The sequence below is a fragment of the Phyllopteryx taeniolatus genome, chromosome 11, assembly GCF_024500385.1.
Source record: "Phyllopteryx taeniolatus isolate TA_2022b chromosome 11, UOR_Ptae_1.2, whole genome shotgun sequence".
Taxonomy (NCBI): domain Eukaryota; kingdom Metazoa; phylum Chordata; class Actinopteri; order Syngnathiformes; family Syngnathidae; genus Phyllopteryx; species Phyllopteryx taeniolatus.
The window spans coordinates 25389744-25410699 of record NC_084512.1 but is presented as its reverse complement, the minus strand read 5'-3'; the positions used below and the strand labels follow the sequence as shown (position 1 = coordinate 25410699).

The 20956-nt window shown below is 46.2% G+C and overlaps 1 protein-coding gene across 5 annotated transcripts in view; it reads right to left on the bottom strand.

Annotated features, from left to right (window-relative positions):
- Nucleotides 1–20956, bottom strand: part of zswim8 (zinc finger, SWIM-type containing 8) — a 231123-nt gene that overhangs the window by 38019 nt on the left and 172148 nt on the right. For all 5 annotated transcript variants that reach the window (XM_061788842.1, XM_061788844.1, XM_061788843.1 and 2 more), the window contains exons 16-17: nucleotides 13236–13485; nucleotides 141–290 (exon numbers count right to left, since the gene is read on the bottom strand). In XM_061788842.1, coding sequence (XP_061644826.1) covers nucleotides 141–290; nucleotides 13236–13485 — 400 coding nt within the window. The remainder of the gene's footprint in view (nucleotides 1–140; nucleotides 291–13235; nucleotides 13486–20956) is intronic.

The following is a 20956-nucleotide window of genomic DNA, read 5'->3' as shown; positions in this document are numbered from 1 at the left end:
CACTGCATATCATCCGACTATTTATTTTGTCTTTTTTAGTGGTTGAGGGTTAACTACCCAAAGAGTGAATGCTGGTATTTAAATGCACAACATGCAAGGTCAATACCAATAGAAACACGATCGCCTGTCAGAGTTTTTACCAGTGTGTTTCTTCTTCTGTCGGGCAGGAGATCCCCAGCAGCGTTGGCTATATCCGCAGCGTGCCCCGAGCGCCAACCGGCTCGGCACAGTGTTGTCGAGCTTAAATGTGGTTGATTCGTTTTGGCAGTCATTTCGATTGACCCCGGAGACTAAATGGAAGCAAAAGATATGGGATATATTCTGTATCAATAGAATGTATCAATAGAATATCAATAGAATATATATATGTATCATTCAAATGCCCAAAATGTCGTACAATTCGGATTTTGTCAAATCATTCAGAAAAACCCATTCAAATCTCACGAGACTTTTAAATTAGACCATTGAAGGATTGCCTCAAGACACACACGTGCTTGAGATACTCAATACTTTTTAATGCAACGTACCTTTGGGCGCAATTCTTTCTGGGGATGGTAGCCATAAAAACATACTGTGTTACGGAAATTACACTGTATAAGTGGTCCTGATGCACATTTCTGATTTGGCCTAAGGCAACAGCACATTGATTTGCACTACATATTCATTTGTTTTTTTCTATGAACTTCCTGTTTTTTGATTTGCTTCTTTGAACACTGTGACTTTGCGTGCAACTGATTTTCTGCACTCCTAAAATATATACCGCCATCCTCCCATTTTCTGTACGACGTATCGTCATTAGTCGCAGATGAACTGGCGCCTGTACCGGCTGACTTTGGGAAGAGGCAAGGCACACCCTGAACTGGTCACCAGCCAATTGCAGGGCAAATATATATGCGGCACAGTTGATGACTGTTTAGCACATCCACCTGACAGTTCAGAGGTCAAGGTTCAAATCCAGGCTCTGGCTTCCCTGTATGGAGTTTGTATGTTTTCTCCAGGGAACTCTGGTTTCATCCCACAAATATGCATATTATGTTAACTGGAGACTCTAAATTGTGTGAATGGTTGTTTGTCTATAAGTGCGCTACGATTGGCTGGCGTCAAGTCCGGGGTGTACCCTGCCTCTTACCCGAAATCATCTGGGATATGCTGCAGCACATCCGCAACACTAATGAGGATCAGCAGTGTAGAAAATGGATGGATGGACAGAGGGTTTAATGAATGCACGTATGAAACTTGCTGGGTTCAGTACTTCTAACAAGGTTAAGAGCCGCTGCTTTCAACCAACATGACTCCACTTTTATCATATGGGAGGATAAGGGACTGAAATGTTTTCAAGATTTATACAAGGAAGGGTTCTTCTGCTCTTTTCCGGACATGGTCACTGAATTTAACCACCCTCCAAAGATTTTTGTAAATTTCAGGTGAGCAAGTCTTTATTTCCTAAATTCTCCCAACTTCCACCTGAAAAACCCTGGCGTGAACTTTTACAAGTCAACCCGTCACAAACGTCTCTAACTTTTTTTTTTTTACATTTACAATTCTGTTCAATTGTTTGACACCTATTTATGCACCAGTATGAAACAAAACCCGGAAGCGTGAACTAGCCTGGGCTTTTGATGAACATTGGTAATCTGTACTCAAGGTCATTCACAAAACCTCGATCTGTGCCCGTTTGACCATGATTCAGTTCAAAGTTGTATTTAGATGTCATGATTCAAAGATTTTTCAGATATGTCGTCTTTTATAACCACCCTTTAATCTTGCACGTGTTTTTTATTTGGCAAATTTATCTTCACGCTATGTCTAAAGTTTTCTCAAAAACTATCAACATCTCACCACACACACACACCGGTATTTTTGGCCACCAGGAAGATTACACTCGATACTCAGCTAAAGAATTGGAAGTAAAATGCTAAGCGTCCCCTCCTCCTTAAATGGTAATCTACAACACCTTCATGCACACAGTGGATTAGTGATATTATCATTGACAATCAGATATTCAAGACCTTTTATCTATTAATTTCCTAGATTATTTTACACTTGAGACTATGTGAGTCCCCGGATGAACATGCCATGGAACAATGAGTCCCTGCAACTTAGAGGTGTATCATCATGGAATACAGATACAGTAATCCTCCGTGATATCGCGGTCCTGCTATATTGTAGATTTCCATTACAGTTGGTACTCGTTAATCTTTTATAATGTCTGTACAATATTTTTCTGTTATCCATTTTTTCCCCACCCCCCTCTTTCAATATATGTGTTTAGGCCTGCCACAATAGCAAATTTTTTGTAACAATATATTTTCACAAAAAACGTTCCAAGATAGTATCGTCACTTTGTATTTTAATGCCACTGATATAATAATATGAGAGCGTAATAAAGAATAGGACACATCTTACAAATTCTGCCCTGATAATTAAACATACGAGCACAACTGTGTTATGGTTCTCTCATTTACATTTTACTCTCATTTCTCTCTGGCCACAGTTTTCACTTACTGGACTCAAAGTTTCGCCACTTACAGATCATCAGATTGGCCCTCTGTCACACAGTGACGACACACTGTACAGGTATGTACTGCTACGATTGCATTATCCTGTCCTAGTCATGGTAAAAAAAATAAAGAAAAACAAGCCACACATTTGACAGTACTCATGACTAAAAGAGACACTCGGCATCCCGCAGGGCTAATGTTACGTTAGTAAAATAGACTGACGTTAAGCTCACTGAACCTCTGTCCCTCGGTTCCCGCGACGGGGCGGCAGAGAGAAAGATCCGCGTTACATCGAACAGGTGCTCGCCTTGCATTTCACTTTCGCCATTTGTTTTTTTTTTCCTCTCTCTTCTCAATTCGGCATTGCATCTTGCAACCGCCGTCTTCCCTCTCCTCAATCCAACGCTTCACTTCCGCATCCGTGCATCGGTGACGTAAGCGCGTTGTGTCACATGCGCTCTTGCCTGCTTAAGTCTTTGCGACCGTCTCCGCGGTAAACCTGATTAGCACATTTGCTTTTCAATTTCTTTTTCTATGTATTTTTTTGAAGCGCAAAATGCTAAATTTGACCTGCAAACTGCGATGAGAGACCGCTTAATTCGAGCCTTGCACACGTACATAAGTAAGCAATGCTGTGCGTATGTGGATGCAGATTCACCTTGCTTTATGCGTCCCTGATCATTTTTGTGCATATAGGATGCGGGACGCACATCAAACGATTGTATTGATTTATTTATTGGGGGGTTAAATATTGTTTTCACGGACTCGGCCAAGTCATTTTCTTTATTGGATTGTTTTCCTGGAACTTCTAAATTTTCGAAAAATGTATTTTCCCTTTTTTTTTGTGATTTGAAATTACATTTGTGAATATTTATTATTTTTCATACTTAATACGAATGTTTAATGTTGACAGCTGTGTGCCTGCGCATATGTAAATGCCTTATTTCTTGTATACACATCAATCAAAATATGAAAGGAGAGGGGGTGGATTCTTTTCCAATTTGGAGTTGCCCCTGGTGAGAGGCGCCGTGCATGTGTCAGTGCCTGCACGTAGGATTTACCACGGGAGATGAAAGGGTAGCCTCCCTCCGCCTGCAGGTTGAGGATGCTTCCTCACTGTTGTTTGTGCCTACACACCAAACAGCAGCTCCGAGTATCCACCCTGTTTGGCGTTCTTGGAGGGGTTGTGGGAAAGCGCTCCGGGTGGGAACTCGCTCATTTTGCGGGGGGGACTTCAATGCTCACATGGAAACTGACTGTGAGAAAGGGAAGGGTGCGATTGGGAGGAACAGCCTACCTAACCAGCTCCCGAGCAGTCTTCTGTTATTGTACTTCAGTGTTCATCACGGATGGTCCATAACAAACAACATGTTTCTCCATATGTGCACTTGGCACTAGGGCATCCTAGGCTGCAGTTCGATGATCGACTTTGTGGTGGTGTCAAACTTGCGAGCGCATGGCTTGGACACTTGGGTGAAGAGAGACGCAAAGCTGTCAACTAATCACCAACTGGCAGTGTGTTGGCTCTGATGGAGGTGGAAGACGCTGGTCCGACAAACCCAAATGTATTGCGAGGGTCTGCTGGGAACATCTGGTAGAGTCCGCTGTCGGAATGCGTTTCAACTCCCACCTCCGGCAGAATTTCGACCACATCCCAGCAGGCGGTCACAACTATCATCTGCACAGCTGGCAATGGCCACCTCACGAACATAAGCCTTTGGATTTCAGAATGTGGACTCTATCATTTTGACCATCTTGCCAACTGTTTGAGTAACGATTACGATTTATATGCGCACATGCTGCTGGTCTGCTTTGGGCTTTGTGTTTACATGTGATATCACACAGTAGCAGAATGCTAGATCACGCAATGAAACTCAGATGCAGACTGGATTACGTGACTTGGACCTGAAGTGGACCAGCTGGTCTGACATGAATAAGGCATGGACTGGACTACAAGGTTCTATGGACCTGAAACTACCGTTCTATCAGGTTTCTAATGCATTCTCGCAGAAAAAAAAGAATTGTAAAATGGCTCATAAGCAGAGAATCTCTCTGTCTTTTGTTGTTTGCGGCTTGCTTTTCACCTGAAATATTTGCAGGATTTTTAATGATCTGCAACCACCCTCTGCTGCTTTGGTAAGGCCATCTTCATTGCTGCAGACGCCCATTTGATTGTTCACTTGGATGACCGCTTAAATGACATTCTGGAATTGGCTGCTCGTCAGGATTAGACACTTGATATTGATGAACTCGTGAAGGCTAAAAGATGTCAAGTTTCAGGAAAAAAGTAAGACTTTTATATAAAATGAGGTGCCACCTTTGCACTGAGAAGAATATAGTTTTGTTAAAATGAATACCTACTGTAGAAATATTTTAAGACACTGAATATTACAAAATCTGCCAACAGCTTCAGTTCAAAGGAGGTTGGTTTCATGGAACACTTTAGTTTTTTTCATCCACTGCCACAACTTCTCTATTTTTACGTAGAGTGGACCTGTCAGATACTGCCCTGCAGTTCCATTATATTAGCCCGGAGGGCGCTTTGCGTCCTCTCTCTGTCTCCCCCCTCCCCTCTCGGTTTTCAGCACCTGTCTCCAATCACCCTCATCACCACCGGTATTCAAGCCTGCCTGTTCCAGGAAATCCTCGCCAAAGTATTGCAGCCTCTCCTAGCGGTACCACCGCCCACCGTACTCAAGTAAGCCACTTAACTCTTCGTTCCCTTGTTAACTCTCGTGTCTCCTCGTTCTCAGTGCTCCCCTGTGTTCGTGACCCACGTCATTCCTGCCACCTGTCCACGCTGCCGCCTGCCAACACATCAAGGACCACCTTCATAACCTTTCCTCAATAAACTGTTCGTCATTTTACATCTGCATCCGCCTGCTCTTGGGTCCAGCTACTCCCCACACGTGACAGAATACATTGGCCACTATGGACCCAGCAACCCCGGAGGCACGTAAGAACGCACTAACCCTCCAAGGCACCCACATTGGACTTCTTCTTCTTCTTCTTTTCCTTTCGGCTTGTCCCGTTAGGGGTCGCCACAGCGCGTCATCCTTTTCCATGAGAGCCTATCTCCTGCATCCTCCTCTCGAACACCAACTGCCATCATGTCTTCCCTCACGACATCCATCAACCTTCTCTTTGGTCTTCCTCTAGCTCTCTTGCCTGGCAGCTCCATCCTCATCATCCTTCTACCAATATACTCACTCTCTCTCCTCTGGACGTGTCCAAACCATTGAAGTCTGCTCTCTCTAACTTTGTCTCCAAAACATCGAACCTTGGCTGTCCCTCTGATGAGCTCATTTCTAATTTTATCCAACCTGGTCACTCCGAGAGCGAACCTCAACATCTTCATTTCCGCCACCTCCAGCTCCGCTTCCTGTTTTCTCTTCAGTGCCACTGTCTCTAATCCGTGCATCATGGCTGGCCTCACCACTGTTTTATAAACTTTGCCCTTCATCCTAGCAGAGACTCTTCTGTCACATAACACACCTGACACCTTCCTCCACCCGTTCCAACCTGCTTGGACCCGTTTCTTCACTTCCTGACCACACTCACCATTGCTCTGGACGGTTGACCCCAAGTATTTAAAGTCCTCTACCCTTGTCATCTCTTCTCCCTGTAGCCTCATTCTTCCCCCACCACCCCTCTCATTCATGCAGTGTTGGTGTGTGTTGTATCCAAGTTGTTGTATCCAGTAGTAAATGAAAACTAACAAAATAAACTAAAATTGAAAAAGACTTTGAAAATGAAATAAAAGCGGAATTGTTTACAACTGAGCAACAAGGGATGGAAACATGCAAATAAGGACTTGAATTTATTTTTATGAACGGAAAGCTATTTAAGTTAAACACCCTGTCTCTCGCCCGAAGATAGCTGGGATAGGCTCCAGCACGCCCGCGACCCTAGGGAGGATAAAGCGGTACAGAAAATGGATGGATGGATAATTTGAAAAAGTCATATTGAAATAAAAACTAAAATCCAAAACAATTATAACCCTGGTTGTATCCTACAACTGCGATGATAAATAAAGTTCTCATTAGTATACAGTTCTCTTCCACCCATTATTGGACATTGGGGAGGTACAGAAAATAGTGAGGAGGAGATGAAAGCGGCTCATGTCTCTTTACTCTCCACATCGAACTAACTGACAGAACAAAAACAACAGATAGCCCACCTCTTTGAACTGGGAAACCTGTGTAACAACCACCCCTCTCTTAAAGGTACAGGTGCCTGCTGAATGTATCTTCCTTTTTGGGTCACCACCACCTCTTTGAACCCGGAAAGCTGTGCAACTACTGCCACCTCTCTTACAGGTACAGGTCCCTGGTGAATGGCTCTTCCTTGTGGGTCACCACACAGGTCCCTCTAGAATTTACCAAAACAAAATTCCATAACGGAAGAGTCAATCACAGATCGTGTCAAGATAAACAGTCAACGTGTTGGGGGGGGGCAGCTCAAGCGACCAAAACAGCTACGCTTAGCAGGAGGTAGGTATCTTGCAAGGGTTGTTTCCGGAGCCCGGGACGCAGTCGGTCCGGAGACAGCAGCTGGCCCGGCACATCAACGTACACGAGTAGGCTATAGGCGGTCCACCATGATCCGCTCCAGTATACGTCCCATGTCCACCACAAAGGGGGTGGGGGGGGGGGGGGGGCTGTAGCAGGGTCCAGTGTCCGTCGTGGTGGATGAAAACGTTCTTTGGTGACGGCATGTTCACAGGCGCATGGGCTTTGGGGAGGCAGTGGTGAGATGTCGGGATGGGGACAAAGTTGTCGGCAACTGCCTGGGACACAGCCCGAGGAGAGATGGCAGGCCAGGGGGCCGCAGCACGGGAGGAACTCCCCTGAGACACGTAGTGGCTGGCTGTAAACCAGCCCAGCAGATGAGGTCTGGAGGTCTTCCTTGGGGGCAGGGCAGAGCAGAGACCCAGCATGATCCATGGGAGGCGGTCGGTCCAGTTGCAGTCCGTGAAACTGGCCCCCAGAGTCGCTTTCATCGCGCAATGACATCGTTGACAGAACCCATTGCCTTGCGGGTTTAATGCTATAGTGCAGTGAATCTTCATACCTAGACCCTCAACGACTGCTACCCAGACCGCTGACGTGAACTGTGGGACCCTGTCGGAGGAGAGGTCAGCCGGCGTGCCGAACTGTGCAACCCGGGACGTGAGGAACGCCCGGGCCACCTCTGCTGAAGTAGTAAATGACAACTTCTGGCCACCTGTTGGTCCTGTCCACCATGGTAAGGAGGTGAGTGAACCCCCTAGTGGTCCCACCAGGTCCACGTTCACATGATCAAAACGACTCTTCTGCACTATAAATGGAGCCAAAGGGGCCCTTGTATGGCAGTGTACCTTGGCATGCTGGCATGTCACGCAGGAGCCAGCGCTCCCCTTGTATCTTGCCAACGAGTCTTGTGGCTCTGCTGCCGCTGACATGAAACTTAAAGACTAGCAGGGATTGGACTATCCTGAGCTTGGGACACAAGTCTGACCGCGATGATCAGGGCTGGGTATTGTTAAGAACCTCACAATTCTATTCGATTCCTATTTTTAGGTTGCAATCCAGTTTAATTTACATTATTTAGGCTGCAATACGATTTGATATTGATTTAAATGCTTTGATATTAATTCAATAAGAAGTAGAAATACACAAATATTTAGAGTAAATGTTGACATTTTTTAAATATTTATTTTCATTCATATGTGGTATGTCACATTTTATGAGCAATAAAACATCTGAAAATAGCAATAAAACATCTGAAAATAAAATATGCACAATAATAAAATATTTTTGCATAGAGTATAAAAGTTGACAACATGACTGTGTATAAACTGAAAAAGTTAAGCGCATGTAAATTTAAATTAGATTTGTTTCCTCTTGGAAACTGTGATAAATGTCAAAATTTTTTTTAGAACAAAATCACATCTGAACCACATACCTTCATTTCTGGCTATATACAAAGTGTGTACATACATTTTTGTTTATGAAAAGCAGCTAGTCTATATTCAGGCTTCAAAGCACTTCTCTTTGGTTCTGGACGCTGCTACTGGGGGTCCTGTATGTGTTCCCAAGGAGATCAGCCAGAACACAGGAATCGCTTTGCTTTCTTTTAACACATTCACTGCCATTGACGGCTTTAGAAGTCAAATATCCATGTTAACTGGGAAGCCTGAATGAGTTAATGGGGGTCAAGGGTTATCAGCTGGCTCTGCCTGCTGCTCCAGCACCTCAACTGCTTCAATATCTGCTGTATTTATTGGCCCATTCTGTTGAAAAAAAAAAAAATCTCATTCATAAACAGTAACGTTATAATTGTATACAGTTTGTTTCAAATTAATTTTGGAGGTGTATCGTAGAGGTAAAATAAATTGGCAGTGAATGATTATATTAATTAATAATTAAACTGAGTATATTCTGGAAGAAATTACAACAGAAATATTCAATGCACACGGTCTGCATCTTCATTCAATATGCATTTGTATTTACAGAGCTTTTATCAGTTGCCAATTCCTGAGTGAGATTGATGAGCTGGGTTTAGCTTTCCTCGTGCTCATCACCATCTGACAGAGGCAGGACCTTGAAGTGTGGGTCCAGAACTGAGGCTATGGAGAGTTCGTCCATCAGGCCCAAGTATCCTGAAAAAAAAGTTGCACCTTATGGTAAATGTTTTTGTCTCTTGTTCATGAAATTATTATAAAAGTATTTGGTCGTGTGTAGTATAAAAATATTTGGTAGCATGTTATAAAAAAAAAAGTTTGTAAACAATGAATACCTTTTCTGGAGCTCCTGGCACACAGCAGTCTTCATCTACTTCACCATCACAGAGTCAATGGGGACTGGTTGCATAGCCAGAATTCTTGCTCTTAGGGATGTGACGACAGAGAGAGTTGGGGTACCTTCCTGAGACATCACTGAGGTGACTTTCTTCAGGGGCTTCAGAGCCTGCGCAAATGCTCTTCTGTCGTCATATCTGCCTCTGTAACGGTGCACAGGTTGCTTTCCTGTTTTTGTACTTCAGGGGCAAGTAGTGCACATCAATTATGGAGAAATGGTTGATGCTCCAAAAATCTTTCCAGCATGTCTAAACCACTGTTCCAGCGCAGTGGTACATCTGTCAATAGTTTGTACTGTGGGGGTCCAGCAACTTCTGTTTCTTCTCGAGTGCATGACAGGCTAAAGTGCTTTGTTGGGGAAAGAAGTGGATATGCACCCGACTCTGCAGAGAAGCCGTGTGATTTCAGGGTTTTTATCTTCTGTCTTTGGCTCTGTTTACAGCTTCGGGATGACGACTTCTCACGTGTTTTCGTGTTATTGCGTACCATAGTTCGAGTGTCTGTACCATTTTGATGATCATGAGTGTCAACCCCTGGTTTTCCACGACACTGTACGATAAAACGTCCTTGCATATGAATGCGGCCAGAGATGCTGTTCTGGCTCCAGACAGATTTCGGTGGCAATTTGCAAGAAATGATTTGTCGAGCTGTGTCTGTTTTGAGTCAACAGGTTTAGCCACGGGTTGTTGCAAAGCACTGCATGGTGTCGGTATAAGTGGTTGAGCAGATTTGTCAGGTTATCGCACGTCATGTTATTCTGGCTGGCGCTGCTTACAAATTTCCTGTGTTCCAGATTTACAGAGGAATCCAAAATGACCCCAAATGGAAGATGTAAAAGTTGAAGAAGCTTCAGCATTAATGAGTTTTACGTAGTTGTTTGGTTTAGCAGCATTTGGAAACGAACCATCCAACACTGCTGTGATTGGCAGTCTGCTATGTGTGGCTCTTTTGTGTTTGAACTCTTTGTATTTCCTTTTTCATGAAATCGCTGCCAGCTTTATTGATTAGTGAGTTTTGTTAATGTAACATAGAGGCCTATCTCACTGGCGGAGACATCGCCGAGACTGCCGATACTGATCAGTCGCGGTGACTCTGTGACCCGGGAGACCAAAATATTGCTTGCGTTCTCACCAGGAAGATGTCTGGGAGACGTCTCTCGAGAACATGACAAGCAATTCACCCGGAATATACACAGTAGATATATAGTCTTGAAAAAATATATATCATTTGTATTTTGTGTGTTTGTGTGTGCATGCGGTGTGTGTTCCGTGCTCAGCCGTCCTCCAATGAAGAAAACTAACGTCCATGAAATCTAAAATATTGAGGCGATATTTTCAAAGGTTGAAGTGGGCATAAGTAGAGATGTCCATGTAAATTTTGGTGACAATTGATCGCAGTTTTGTGACATTAGTGATGTTAAGCCTTTTCTATATAGGAGGAAAACTCGACGTCCATAAAATCCTAAATATTGGGACAATCGTTCTGATGTTTTCAGAGGTTTGACAAGGTCATAAGTACAGATGTCCACGTACATTTTGGTGAAGATTGATTGCAGTTTTGTGAAATTAAGCTATGTAAAGGTTTTTCTCTATAGTGAGGCTGTAGAGTCGCCAAAAGGTCTCCAAATCGAAAATCTTCGATTCACCGCGACTCCTTGGAGACCAGGCTAGTGTCCAGGAGACTCCACCTGACGTCACGGAGACATCACCGCAACCAGCGAAGAATCGATTCGCAATCAGGTCGCCAGCTAGTGTCCAGGCCAATGAGATAGGGTCTTAGTCTGCAAGCCATACAGAGCCTTTGCAAAAATATTTGAATATCATGGAAAAAGTTTATTTATTTCCATAATTCCATACAAAAAGTTAAACTTTCATAGATTATAGATTCAGTGTGAAGAAATCACAATTTACCTCTCAGTTTTTGTAGAAAAAAAAGAAAGAAATTAGGGTCACATTAAATGCATCAAAATATGGTACTTTCAAAAGGATATGTTAATCTTCAATACTTGGTTGGGAATCCCATTTGCTTGAATCACTGCCTCGATGCACCATGGCATTGAGGCAATCAGCCAGTGGCACTGCCTGGGAGCTGTGGAAGCCCAGATTTCCTTGATGCTTGCTGTCAGTTCTTTGTTTTTGGGGTCTGGTGCCCCTCATTTTCCTCTTGATAATACCCCATAGATTCTCAATGGGGTTTAGATCCGGCAAGTTGGCTGGCCAGTCAAGCACTGTGATGGCATGGGCATCAAACCAGGTTTTGGTGCTTCTGGTCATATGGCTAGGGGCCAGGTCCTGCTGGAAGATGAAATCTGCATCTCCATACAGATCCTCAGGAGAAGGAATCACAAAGTCCTCTGAAACATTCTGGTAGACTGTTGCGGTGACCTTGGATTTAAGAAAGCAGAGTTTACAGACACCTGCACTGGACATTGCACCCCAAATCATGACTGGCTGTGGATATTTCACACTGGACCTCAAGCAGCTTGGGTTCTGTTCTTCACCAGTCTTCCTCAAAAACCCTTGGACCTTGATTCCCGAATGAAAGGCACACTTGACTTTCATCGGAAAAGAGGACCATGGACCACTGGCCAACAACCCAGTGCTTCTCCTTGGCTCAGTTGAAATGCTTCCTACGTTGGCTCAGGCTCAGAAGAAGTGGCTTGACCCGAGGAACCCGACAGTTGTAGCCCATCTCCCGGATGCTTCTGAATGTGGTGTTTTTTTAAGCTGTGACTCCCGCCTCATTCCACGCTGATAATCCGCTGAAGCCCACGGTCATGTCTTTTGCTGGTGCATCTTCTCCTGCCACATGTTCTCCTTCCACTAGACTTTCCATTGATATGCTTGGACACAGCACTCTATGCACACCCAGCCTCCTTAGCGATGAACTTTTGTGGCTTACCCATCCAATGGAGGTTATCAATGATGGTCTTCTGGCCAGTTGTCAAGTCGGCAGTCTTCCCCATATTGAACCCAACTGAGACAACTGAACCAAACTGATCAATTTAATGACACCTGGGGAAACTTGTGCAGGTGCTTTGAGTTTAGTAGATGATTAGTGTGTCGCACTCAGTTTAAAACATTTATGGCCTCCAAAATTTGGGCTCATTTCTTCACAGAATTCAAATTTTATGAATTCCTGAATTTGTGGGTTTTATGAGCTGGAAACCCAAATTATGTAAAAATAAACAAATAAATACTTGAAATTGTTTAAATTGTGGGCCCTGAATCTATAATCTATGCAAGTTTAACTTTTTGAATGGAATTATGGAAATAAATAATCTTTTCCATGATATAAAAATGTTTTTGAAAGGGTCTATTATTGGCGGATTTGAGTGACACAAGGTTAAACTCATCAGGGAATCTTTAAGTGTAGACATATTTGTGATAGAAGTCTCATTGGTGGAAAGTAGTAAACTATTGTTAACCCTTTGCTTCAGACTTCAGACCTAGTGCTGCATGCAGACTCATTCAGTAGAAGCAAGAGTTTATAGGAAACAGTCTTCCTATGGAGGGACACCAAAGTGTCAGAAAGTGAAAACGGTAATACAGTGGACCGCAGCATCTGGGGATTCACCTATTGGCAGACTCTTTTTTTAAACATATCTTTTTATTTTATGATGGGGGAGGGGCGAAGGAGGGAACCTACCCCCCGTTTTTCAGGGAAACCGCTTATTGACGGTATTTTCACATACATTTTCACTTTTTTTTTTTCATGGCAGTATAGTTATGGGCGTCAATCATTCGCAGATTTACACTACTCGCGGTCGGGTGAATAGCGGGGGTCCACTATAGACAGAAAGAGGTAAAAAAAAAAAATATTCAATTGAATAACTCATTGTTAGAACTCAACAGTTACCAACAAAAGAATTGGTGATTTCTCACAATGCTTACCACAATCAGAAGCGCTCCGGCCTGCTGTGTTTTTCTGTACTGATTTCTGTTCTTCCAGCTCGTCACAAGCCAATATCACAGCAGATGAGGAGTTGGAAGAAGTCGCCACCAACGTAGTTGCAGAGGAAGATGAGGGTCCATGTTTTGACGGGCTACGTTGGCTGCCAGCTGCAGGCTTGCTAGAGTAGAAGGAGCTCAGGGTCTGAGGTTTGTGGGTCTGACTCTCTCTGTCTAGCAATTTATCAAGTATCTGAAGATGGATGAGAGAGGAGAGGCAATACCGGTCTTGAGAATTAAAACAAATGAAAGGACTCAAGGCAAACATACACACTGTACATATATGCCTGTAAACACAACAAAGGGGATATTTCCATTGCCCTTCTCTATTGAACAATCCCTTCTCTGAGTCCTTAAATACGTTATTGTTCAGTGTTACAGTGTTAGTTGAAATGTTCATAGCGCTAATATTATAACAACATACTTTGTTCAACTGTAGACTTTCAAGGACAGGGAATCAAGCTATTGCAGGTATAAAAGTACACAGTTGGAAGAAAAACTCGGTGAATTCTTTGGAATTAAAATGCAGAGCTGTCAAATGTTCCAGAATGTCCGTATTTTGTTACAAAATCACTGAACGCTGACTCGTTTTGGCCGTAAGACCTATTGTTGCGGATATCGGTGAGATAAAAAAAATCCTGCGTCCGACATTACCGGCCATTGCGGCACTGTGTCCGGCCACCATGACAAAAATGTCATCAATAAATTGGATGAAATAAACAGTAGATTGTTTAAAAAAGAGAGACTAAAAAGCTGCTGGGGGGCACACTGTTTTATTACGCCCCCCGGGCTTCCAAGCTGCGGAGGATTAACTTCTCTTTGCGTCAGGTGCCAACGCATTGTAAGCCACTAATCATCGCCTCCCATGGTAGCGAATAAACTCCACTTCTTACACAATCGTTTCATTATCACGAAATGAGGGCGAAGAGTGGAAAAGATGGAAAACCATGATGCCAATTGCTCACTGCACCGAAATAAGTGTTTGGGTGATACGGTACACTTGTCACATAGGTCTGGTGGAAACCACGTTATAGCAGAGAGTAACTAAGTTTGAACAAGAAAATAACAAGCCAATTAATACATGAATGGAGATATAAATGTAAAATAACTCACAAGATGCCCTCTGAACTAGAAATGAATTGATACGTCACCAGAGAAGTCATCGGAGAATGGGGTCAGGTTAAAAGTATATTATTATGGCGGGGGACGGTGTCGGCGGTGGGATGCGCTGGGTGAGGTGGGGGTTGGTGGTCCGGTCCCCTCGCCTCCTCCTGTGGGGGCTGGTCGGGGCACTTCGGTTGGGCTCGGGGACTGCCCTGGGTTCTTGGGATTGAGTGGCGCCCCCCCGGCCGATTCCCCCACGGCATGGGCGCGCTGGCTCTGCCGCCCCTTGCGGAGGCCAGGCCAGCTCTTCCACAGCAATGCCGTACATCAGTTGACTAACATGCACAGGAAGTCCTCGAGTTACGACGTACTCGACCTACGACGTTTCGACTTTACGACGCCCGTGCCTCGTCCGCCATTTTGTCCCCAGCACCGTAGTGCTTCTGCTCAGCTAGTGCATAGTGCTTGTCTGTGTTTGTGCGCCGGGAATATCTTTCCTTTTTGGAACTCCTTTATTCACAATAATGGTAAGTACAGCATCTTATTTTTTTATTTCAATGTATTTTTGTTTCTTTATACGACGTATTGAGACGTAAATTGCGACTTTAACGGTGAAATCCGACTTACGCAGAAATCCGGGTTACGTCGCCAGCGTAGGAACGGAACTCGTTTGTAAATCGAGGACTTCCTGTATGCGATATTGTGTTTATTCACTAATGAGTTCCATAGACGCGTTATAGGCTTGAATTGCTTTTGCTGGGACAGCTAACAATAATACAGGTTGTATTAAGTCATCAACTCTGCCTTATTCATCTTCCACGTCCTGTCCTACCCCCGGCCCTTTTCTGTCCTCTCTCCTCTTGTTCTATTGGTTAACTGTTGCATGTCCCTCCCCCCTCCCCCAAACAAACAAAAGGTGCTCTGTCCTGAGTTGTTCAAGACATCTAGATGTAAACAGCGAAATAAAAGGTGGAATTCTGAACTTTTGTATCATATTCATCTTTTGATCTGAAACCATAATGTCTTCAGTATAGGACAAAAACAAAGGAATTGACCTTGCCGTCCCAATATTTTTGGAGGGGACTGTATATCTATATACATATCATTTGCGTGCCTGTACCTTTCAATGCGCCGTCTCTCTCTCTCTCTCCCTACACTCGCTCAACCCCCACCCTCTCTGCTTCTGTTGTGCAGGAAGGCTGTGTGCCTTGTCAGCGGTCCAAAAACATTTGTATTCAAATGTCTTTGAATACAAAAAAAAAAACTTGCACTCAACAGTATGGCTTTGTGTACAAACACAAAGTAACAACATTTGCTCCCCACAAGACATTCAGTTCTTTTTGCCGATCGATCTGCTCAGAGTGATTCCTCCACATCCAATGCTCGGGGGCTTCTGTAGACTTATCTCCGTAACTTTGGCAATCTCTTGTCCACACATTAAAATAGTTTTAAACACCCAGCTGGTGTTTTTGTATTTCATTTTTTTATTATGTTGAGGCTGATTGACTCAATGCCACGGCGCATCGAGGCAGTGATTAAAGCAAAGGGATTCCTAACCAAGTATTGAAGATGAACATATCCTTTTGAAAGTACCATATTTTGATTCATTTAATGTGACCATAATTTATTTTTTTCTACAAAAACTGAGACGGAAAATCAAAAGTAAAACGTGGGCTTACTTCACAATATTCAAATGTTTTGAATTCCTGGTTTCGTGGGTTTTATGAGCTGGAAGCCCAAATTATGTAAAAATAAACAAATAAATACTTGAAATTGTTTAAATTGTGGGCCCTGAATCTATAATCTATGAAAGTTTAACTTTTGGAATTGAATTATGGAAATAAACTTTTCCATGATATTCTAACTTTTTGGAAAGGGTTTGTATGAGGCGGCACGGTGATCGACTGGTTAGCACATGTGCCTCACAGTTCTGAGTACCGGGGTTCAAATCCCGGCCCCGCCTGTGTGGAGTTTGCATGTTCTCCCTGTGCCTGCGTGGGTTTTCTCCGGGTACTCTGGTTTCCTCCCACATCCCAAAAACATGCATGCTAGGTTAATTAAAGACTCTCAATTGCCCATAGGTGTGAATGTGAGTGTGAATGGTTGTTTGTTTATATGTGCCCTGCGATTGGCTGGCAACCAGTTCAGAGTATACCCTGCCTCTCGCCCGAAGATAGCTGGGATAGGCTCCAGAAGCCCGCAACCCTTATGAGGATAAAGCGGTACAGAAAATGGATGGATGGATGTGTCTGTATGAGTGCCCTCTGCTCTTGGAGATGTGGTGGACCTTGGCTGTGGTTTCGCCTCATGGGATCCCCGGTTCCTGTGTGCGTCGCTGCACTGGGGTGGTCCGTGTCCGCGGTCTGCTGCCCTGGTGCCGAGGGCTCCTCGAGATGGTGTTTCTTCACTTTGATGCTTTGTACCTAGCCTCAGGTTTCTTAGGTCATTTTGGTCATTGTGTTTTTTTTTTTTTTTTTTTTTTACTAGTATGTGTGTGAGCCAAGGTTATTATAGTAAACGAAATACACTTTAAATAAATAAAATTAAAAAACAATGTAATTAAATAAAATTATAACTAACTGAAACTACATTTTAAATTTACAAAACTAACTGAAACTTCCCCTCCTTGAGCCGTCACCTTGTCGTGGTGGAGGGGTTTGTGTGTCCCAGTGATCCTAGGAGCTAAGTTGTCTGGGGCTTTATGCCCCTGGCAGGGTCACCCATGACAAACAGGTCCTAGGTGAGGGACCAGACAAAGCACGGCTCAAAGACCCCTAATGATGACGACAAACAATGGACTTCGTTTTCCCTTGCCCGGACGCGGGCCACCGGGGCCCCCCACTGGAGCCAGGCCTGGTGGTGGGGCTCGAAGGCGAGCGCCTGGTGGCCGGGCCTGCACCCATGGGGCCCGGCCGGGCACAGCCCGAAAGGGTAACGTGGGTCCCCCTTCCCATGGGCTCACCACCTGTGGGAGGGGCCATAGGGGTCGGGTGCAGTGTGAGCTGGGCGGTGGCCGAAGGCGGGGACCTTGGCGATCCGATCCCCGGCTACAGAAGCTGGCTCTAGGGACGTGGAATGTCACCTCTCTGGCAGGGAAGGAGCCCGCGCTGGTGTGTGAGGTCGAGAAGTTCCGACTCGATATAGTCGGACTCGCCTCCACACACACCTGGGGCTCTGTTACCAGTCCTCTCGAGAGGGGTTGGACTCTCTTCCACTCTGGAGTTGCCCATGGTGAGAGGCGCCGAGCAGGTGTGGGTATACTTATTGCCCCCCGGCTCGGCGCCTGTACGTTGGGGTTCACCCCGGTGGACGAGAGGGTAGCCTCCCTCCGCCTTCGGGTGGGGGGACGGGTCCTGACTGTTGTTTGTGCCTATGCACCAAACAGCAGTTCAGAGTACCCACCCTTTTTGGAGTCCTTGGAGGGGGTGCTGGAGAGCGCTCCCGCTGGGGACTCCATTGTTCTGTTGGGGGACTTCAATGCTCACGTGGGCAATGACAGTGAGACCTGGAAGGGCGCGATTGGGAGGAACGGCCCCCCCGATCAGAACCCGAGCGGTGTTCTGTTATTGGACTTCTGTGCTCGTCACGGATTGTCCATAACGAACACCATGTTCAAGCATAAGGGTGTCCACACGTGCACTTGGCACCAGGACACCCTAGGTCGCAGTTCGATGATCGACTTTGTGGTCGTGTCATCGGACTTGCGGCCGCATGTCTTGGACACTCGGGTGAAGAGAGGGGCGGAGCTGTCAACTGATCACCACCTGGTGGTGAGTTGGCTCCGATGGTGGGGGAAGATCCCGGTCCGACGTGGCAGGCCCAAACGTATTGTGAGGGTCTGCTGGGAACGTCTGGCAGAATCCCCTGTCAGAAGGAGTTTCAACTCCCACCTCCGACAGAACTTTGCTCATGTTCCGGGGGAGGCGGGGGACATCGAGTCCGAGTGGACCATGTTCCGCGCCTCCATTGCTGAGGCGGCCGACCGGAGCTGTGGCCGTAAGGTGGTCGGTGCCTGTCGTGGCGGCAATCCCCGAACCCGTTGGTGGACACCAACGGTGAGGGATGCCGTCAAGCTGAAGAAGGAGTCCTATCGGGCCTTTTTGGCCTGTGGGACTCCTGAGGCAGCTGATGGGTACCGGCTGGCCAAGCGGAATGCAGCTCTGGTGGTCGCTGAAGCAAAAACCCGGGCATGGGAGGAGTTCGGTGAGGCCATGGAGAAAGACTTCCGGACGGCTTCGAGGAAATTCTGGTCCACCATCCGACGTCTCAGGAGAGGAAAGCAGTGCACCACCAACACTGTGTATAGTGGGGATGGGGCGCTGCTGACCTCGATTCGGGACGTTGTGAGTCGGTGGGGAGAATACTTCGAAGACCTCCTCAATTCCACCGACACGCATTCCCATGGGGAAGCAGAGTGTGGGTTCTCTGAGGCGGGCTCTCCTATCTCTGGGTTTGAGGTCACCGAGGTAGTTAAAAAGCTCCTCGGTGGCAGGGCCCCGGGGGTGGATGAGATTCGCCCGGAGTTCCTAAAGGCTCTGGATGTTGTGGGGCTGTCCTGGTTGACACACCTCTGCAACATCGCGTGGACATCGGGGACAGTGCCTCTGGATTGGCAGACTGGGGTGGTGGTCCCCCTTTTTAAGAAGGGGGACCGGAGGGTGTGTTCCAACTACAGGGGGATCACACTGCTCAGCCTCCCTGGTAAGGTCTATTCAGGGGTGCTGGAGAGGAGGGTCCGTCGGGAAGTCGAATCTCAGATTCAGGAGGAGCAGTGTGGTTTTCGTCCTGGCCGTGGAACAGTGGACCAGCTCTACACCCTCGGCAGGGTCCTCGAGGGTGCATGGGAGTTCGCCCAACCAGTCTACATGTGTTTTGTGGACTTGGAGAAGGCGTTCGACCGTGTCCCTCGGGGAGTCCTGTGGAGAGTGCTTCGGGAGTATGGGGTACCGAACCCCCTGATACGGGCTGTTCGGTCCCTGTACGACCGGAGTCAGAGTTTGGTCCGCATATCCGGCAGTAAGTCGGACTCGTTCCCGGTGAGGGTTGGACTCCGCCAAGGCTGCCCTTTGTCGCCGATTCTGTTCATAACTTTTATGGACAGAATTTCTAGGCGCAGCCGAGGCGTAGAGGGGGTCCGGTTTGGTGGCCTCAGTATTGCATCTCTGCTTTTTGCAGATGATGTGGTTCTGTTGGCTTCATCAAGCCGTGACCTCCAACTCTCATTGGAGCAGTTCGCAGCCGAGTGTGAAGCGGCTGGGATGAGAATCAGCACCTCCAAATCTGAGACCATGGTCCTCAGTCGGGAAAGGGTGGCATGCCATCTCCAGGTCGGGGATGAGATCCTGCCCCAAGTGGAGGAATTCAAGTATCTTGGGGTCTTGTTCACGAGTGAGGGAAGAATGGAACGGGAGATCGACAGGCGGATCGGTGCAGCGTCTGCAGTGATGCGGACTTTGTATCGGTCCGTTGTGGACCGAAAGAGCTAAGCCGAAAGGCGAAGCTCTCAATTTACCGGTCGATCTTCGTTCCTACCCTCACCTATGGTCATGAGCTGTGGGTCGTGACCGAAAGAACAAGATCCCGGATACAAGCGGCCGAAATGAGTTTCCTCCGCAGGGTGTCCGGGCTCTCCCTTAGAGATAGGGTGAGAAGCTCGGTCATCCGGGAGGATCTCAGAGTAGAGCCGCTACTCCTCCGCATTGAGAGGAGCCAGATGAGGTAGCTGGGGCATCTGATTCGGATGCCTCCCGGACGCCTCCCTGGTGAGGTGTTCCGGGCATGTCCCACCGGGAGGAGACCCCGGGGACGACCCAGGACGCGCTGGAGAGACTACATCCTTCGGCTGGCCTGGGAACGCCTCGGGATCCCCCCGGAAGAGCTGGATGAAGTGGCTGGGGAGAGGGTAGTCTGGGCGTCCCTGCTGAAGCTACTGCCCCCGCGACCCGACCCGGATAAGCGGTAGAGAATGGATGGATGGATGGATAACTCAAACTTAATAGAATTACAGCAAAAATGTCTAGTTTTCGTCTGTCAATTCATTTCACGTGAGATTTCGGGGTTGATTTTCAATGTATTCATCTCGGTACAGCCGCACGGAACGAGGAAGGTGGAAGAGTCATTTGGGAATTGTAGTTCTGTTACTGTGTGTCTCGAAACGACGTCTTCCGGCAGCAGCCAGTCAAAAGGCGCAGCCCGATGACGTCGCTTTTAGGCGCTCGCCGGTTGACAGGTTTGATATGGCTCCCCTTCGTGTGTCACTCAACTCAGCCCGAAACGTGACAATAGGTAAAAACCAAGTGCTCTCCTTGTTTGGTTCATATATGAACAAATACAGTAGTACATAGTACAACCAGGCTAAGGTTTCAGCTAAATAAACCGCAAGCATTTTCCGCCCGCCCGCCTAATATTGACACAAATGTGAAAGTCCACTTAAGAAGTTTGCAATTTAGCAGCAGGGGAAGGAAAAAATACAAATAAGGGCTTGAATTTGTTATTTTTATGAACAGAAGGCTATTTCAGTTCAAAATATCTATTTTTTTTAAAGGCCATACTACAGCATG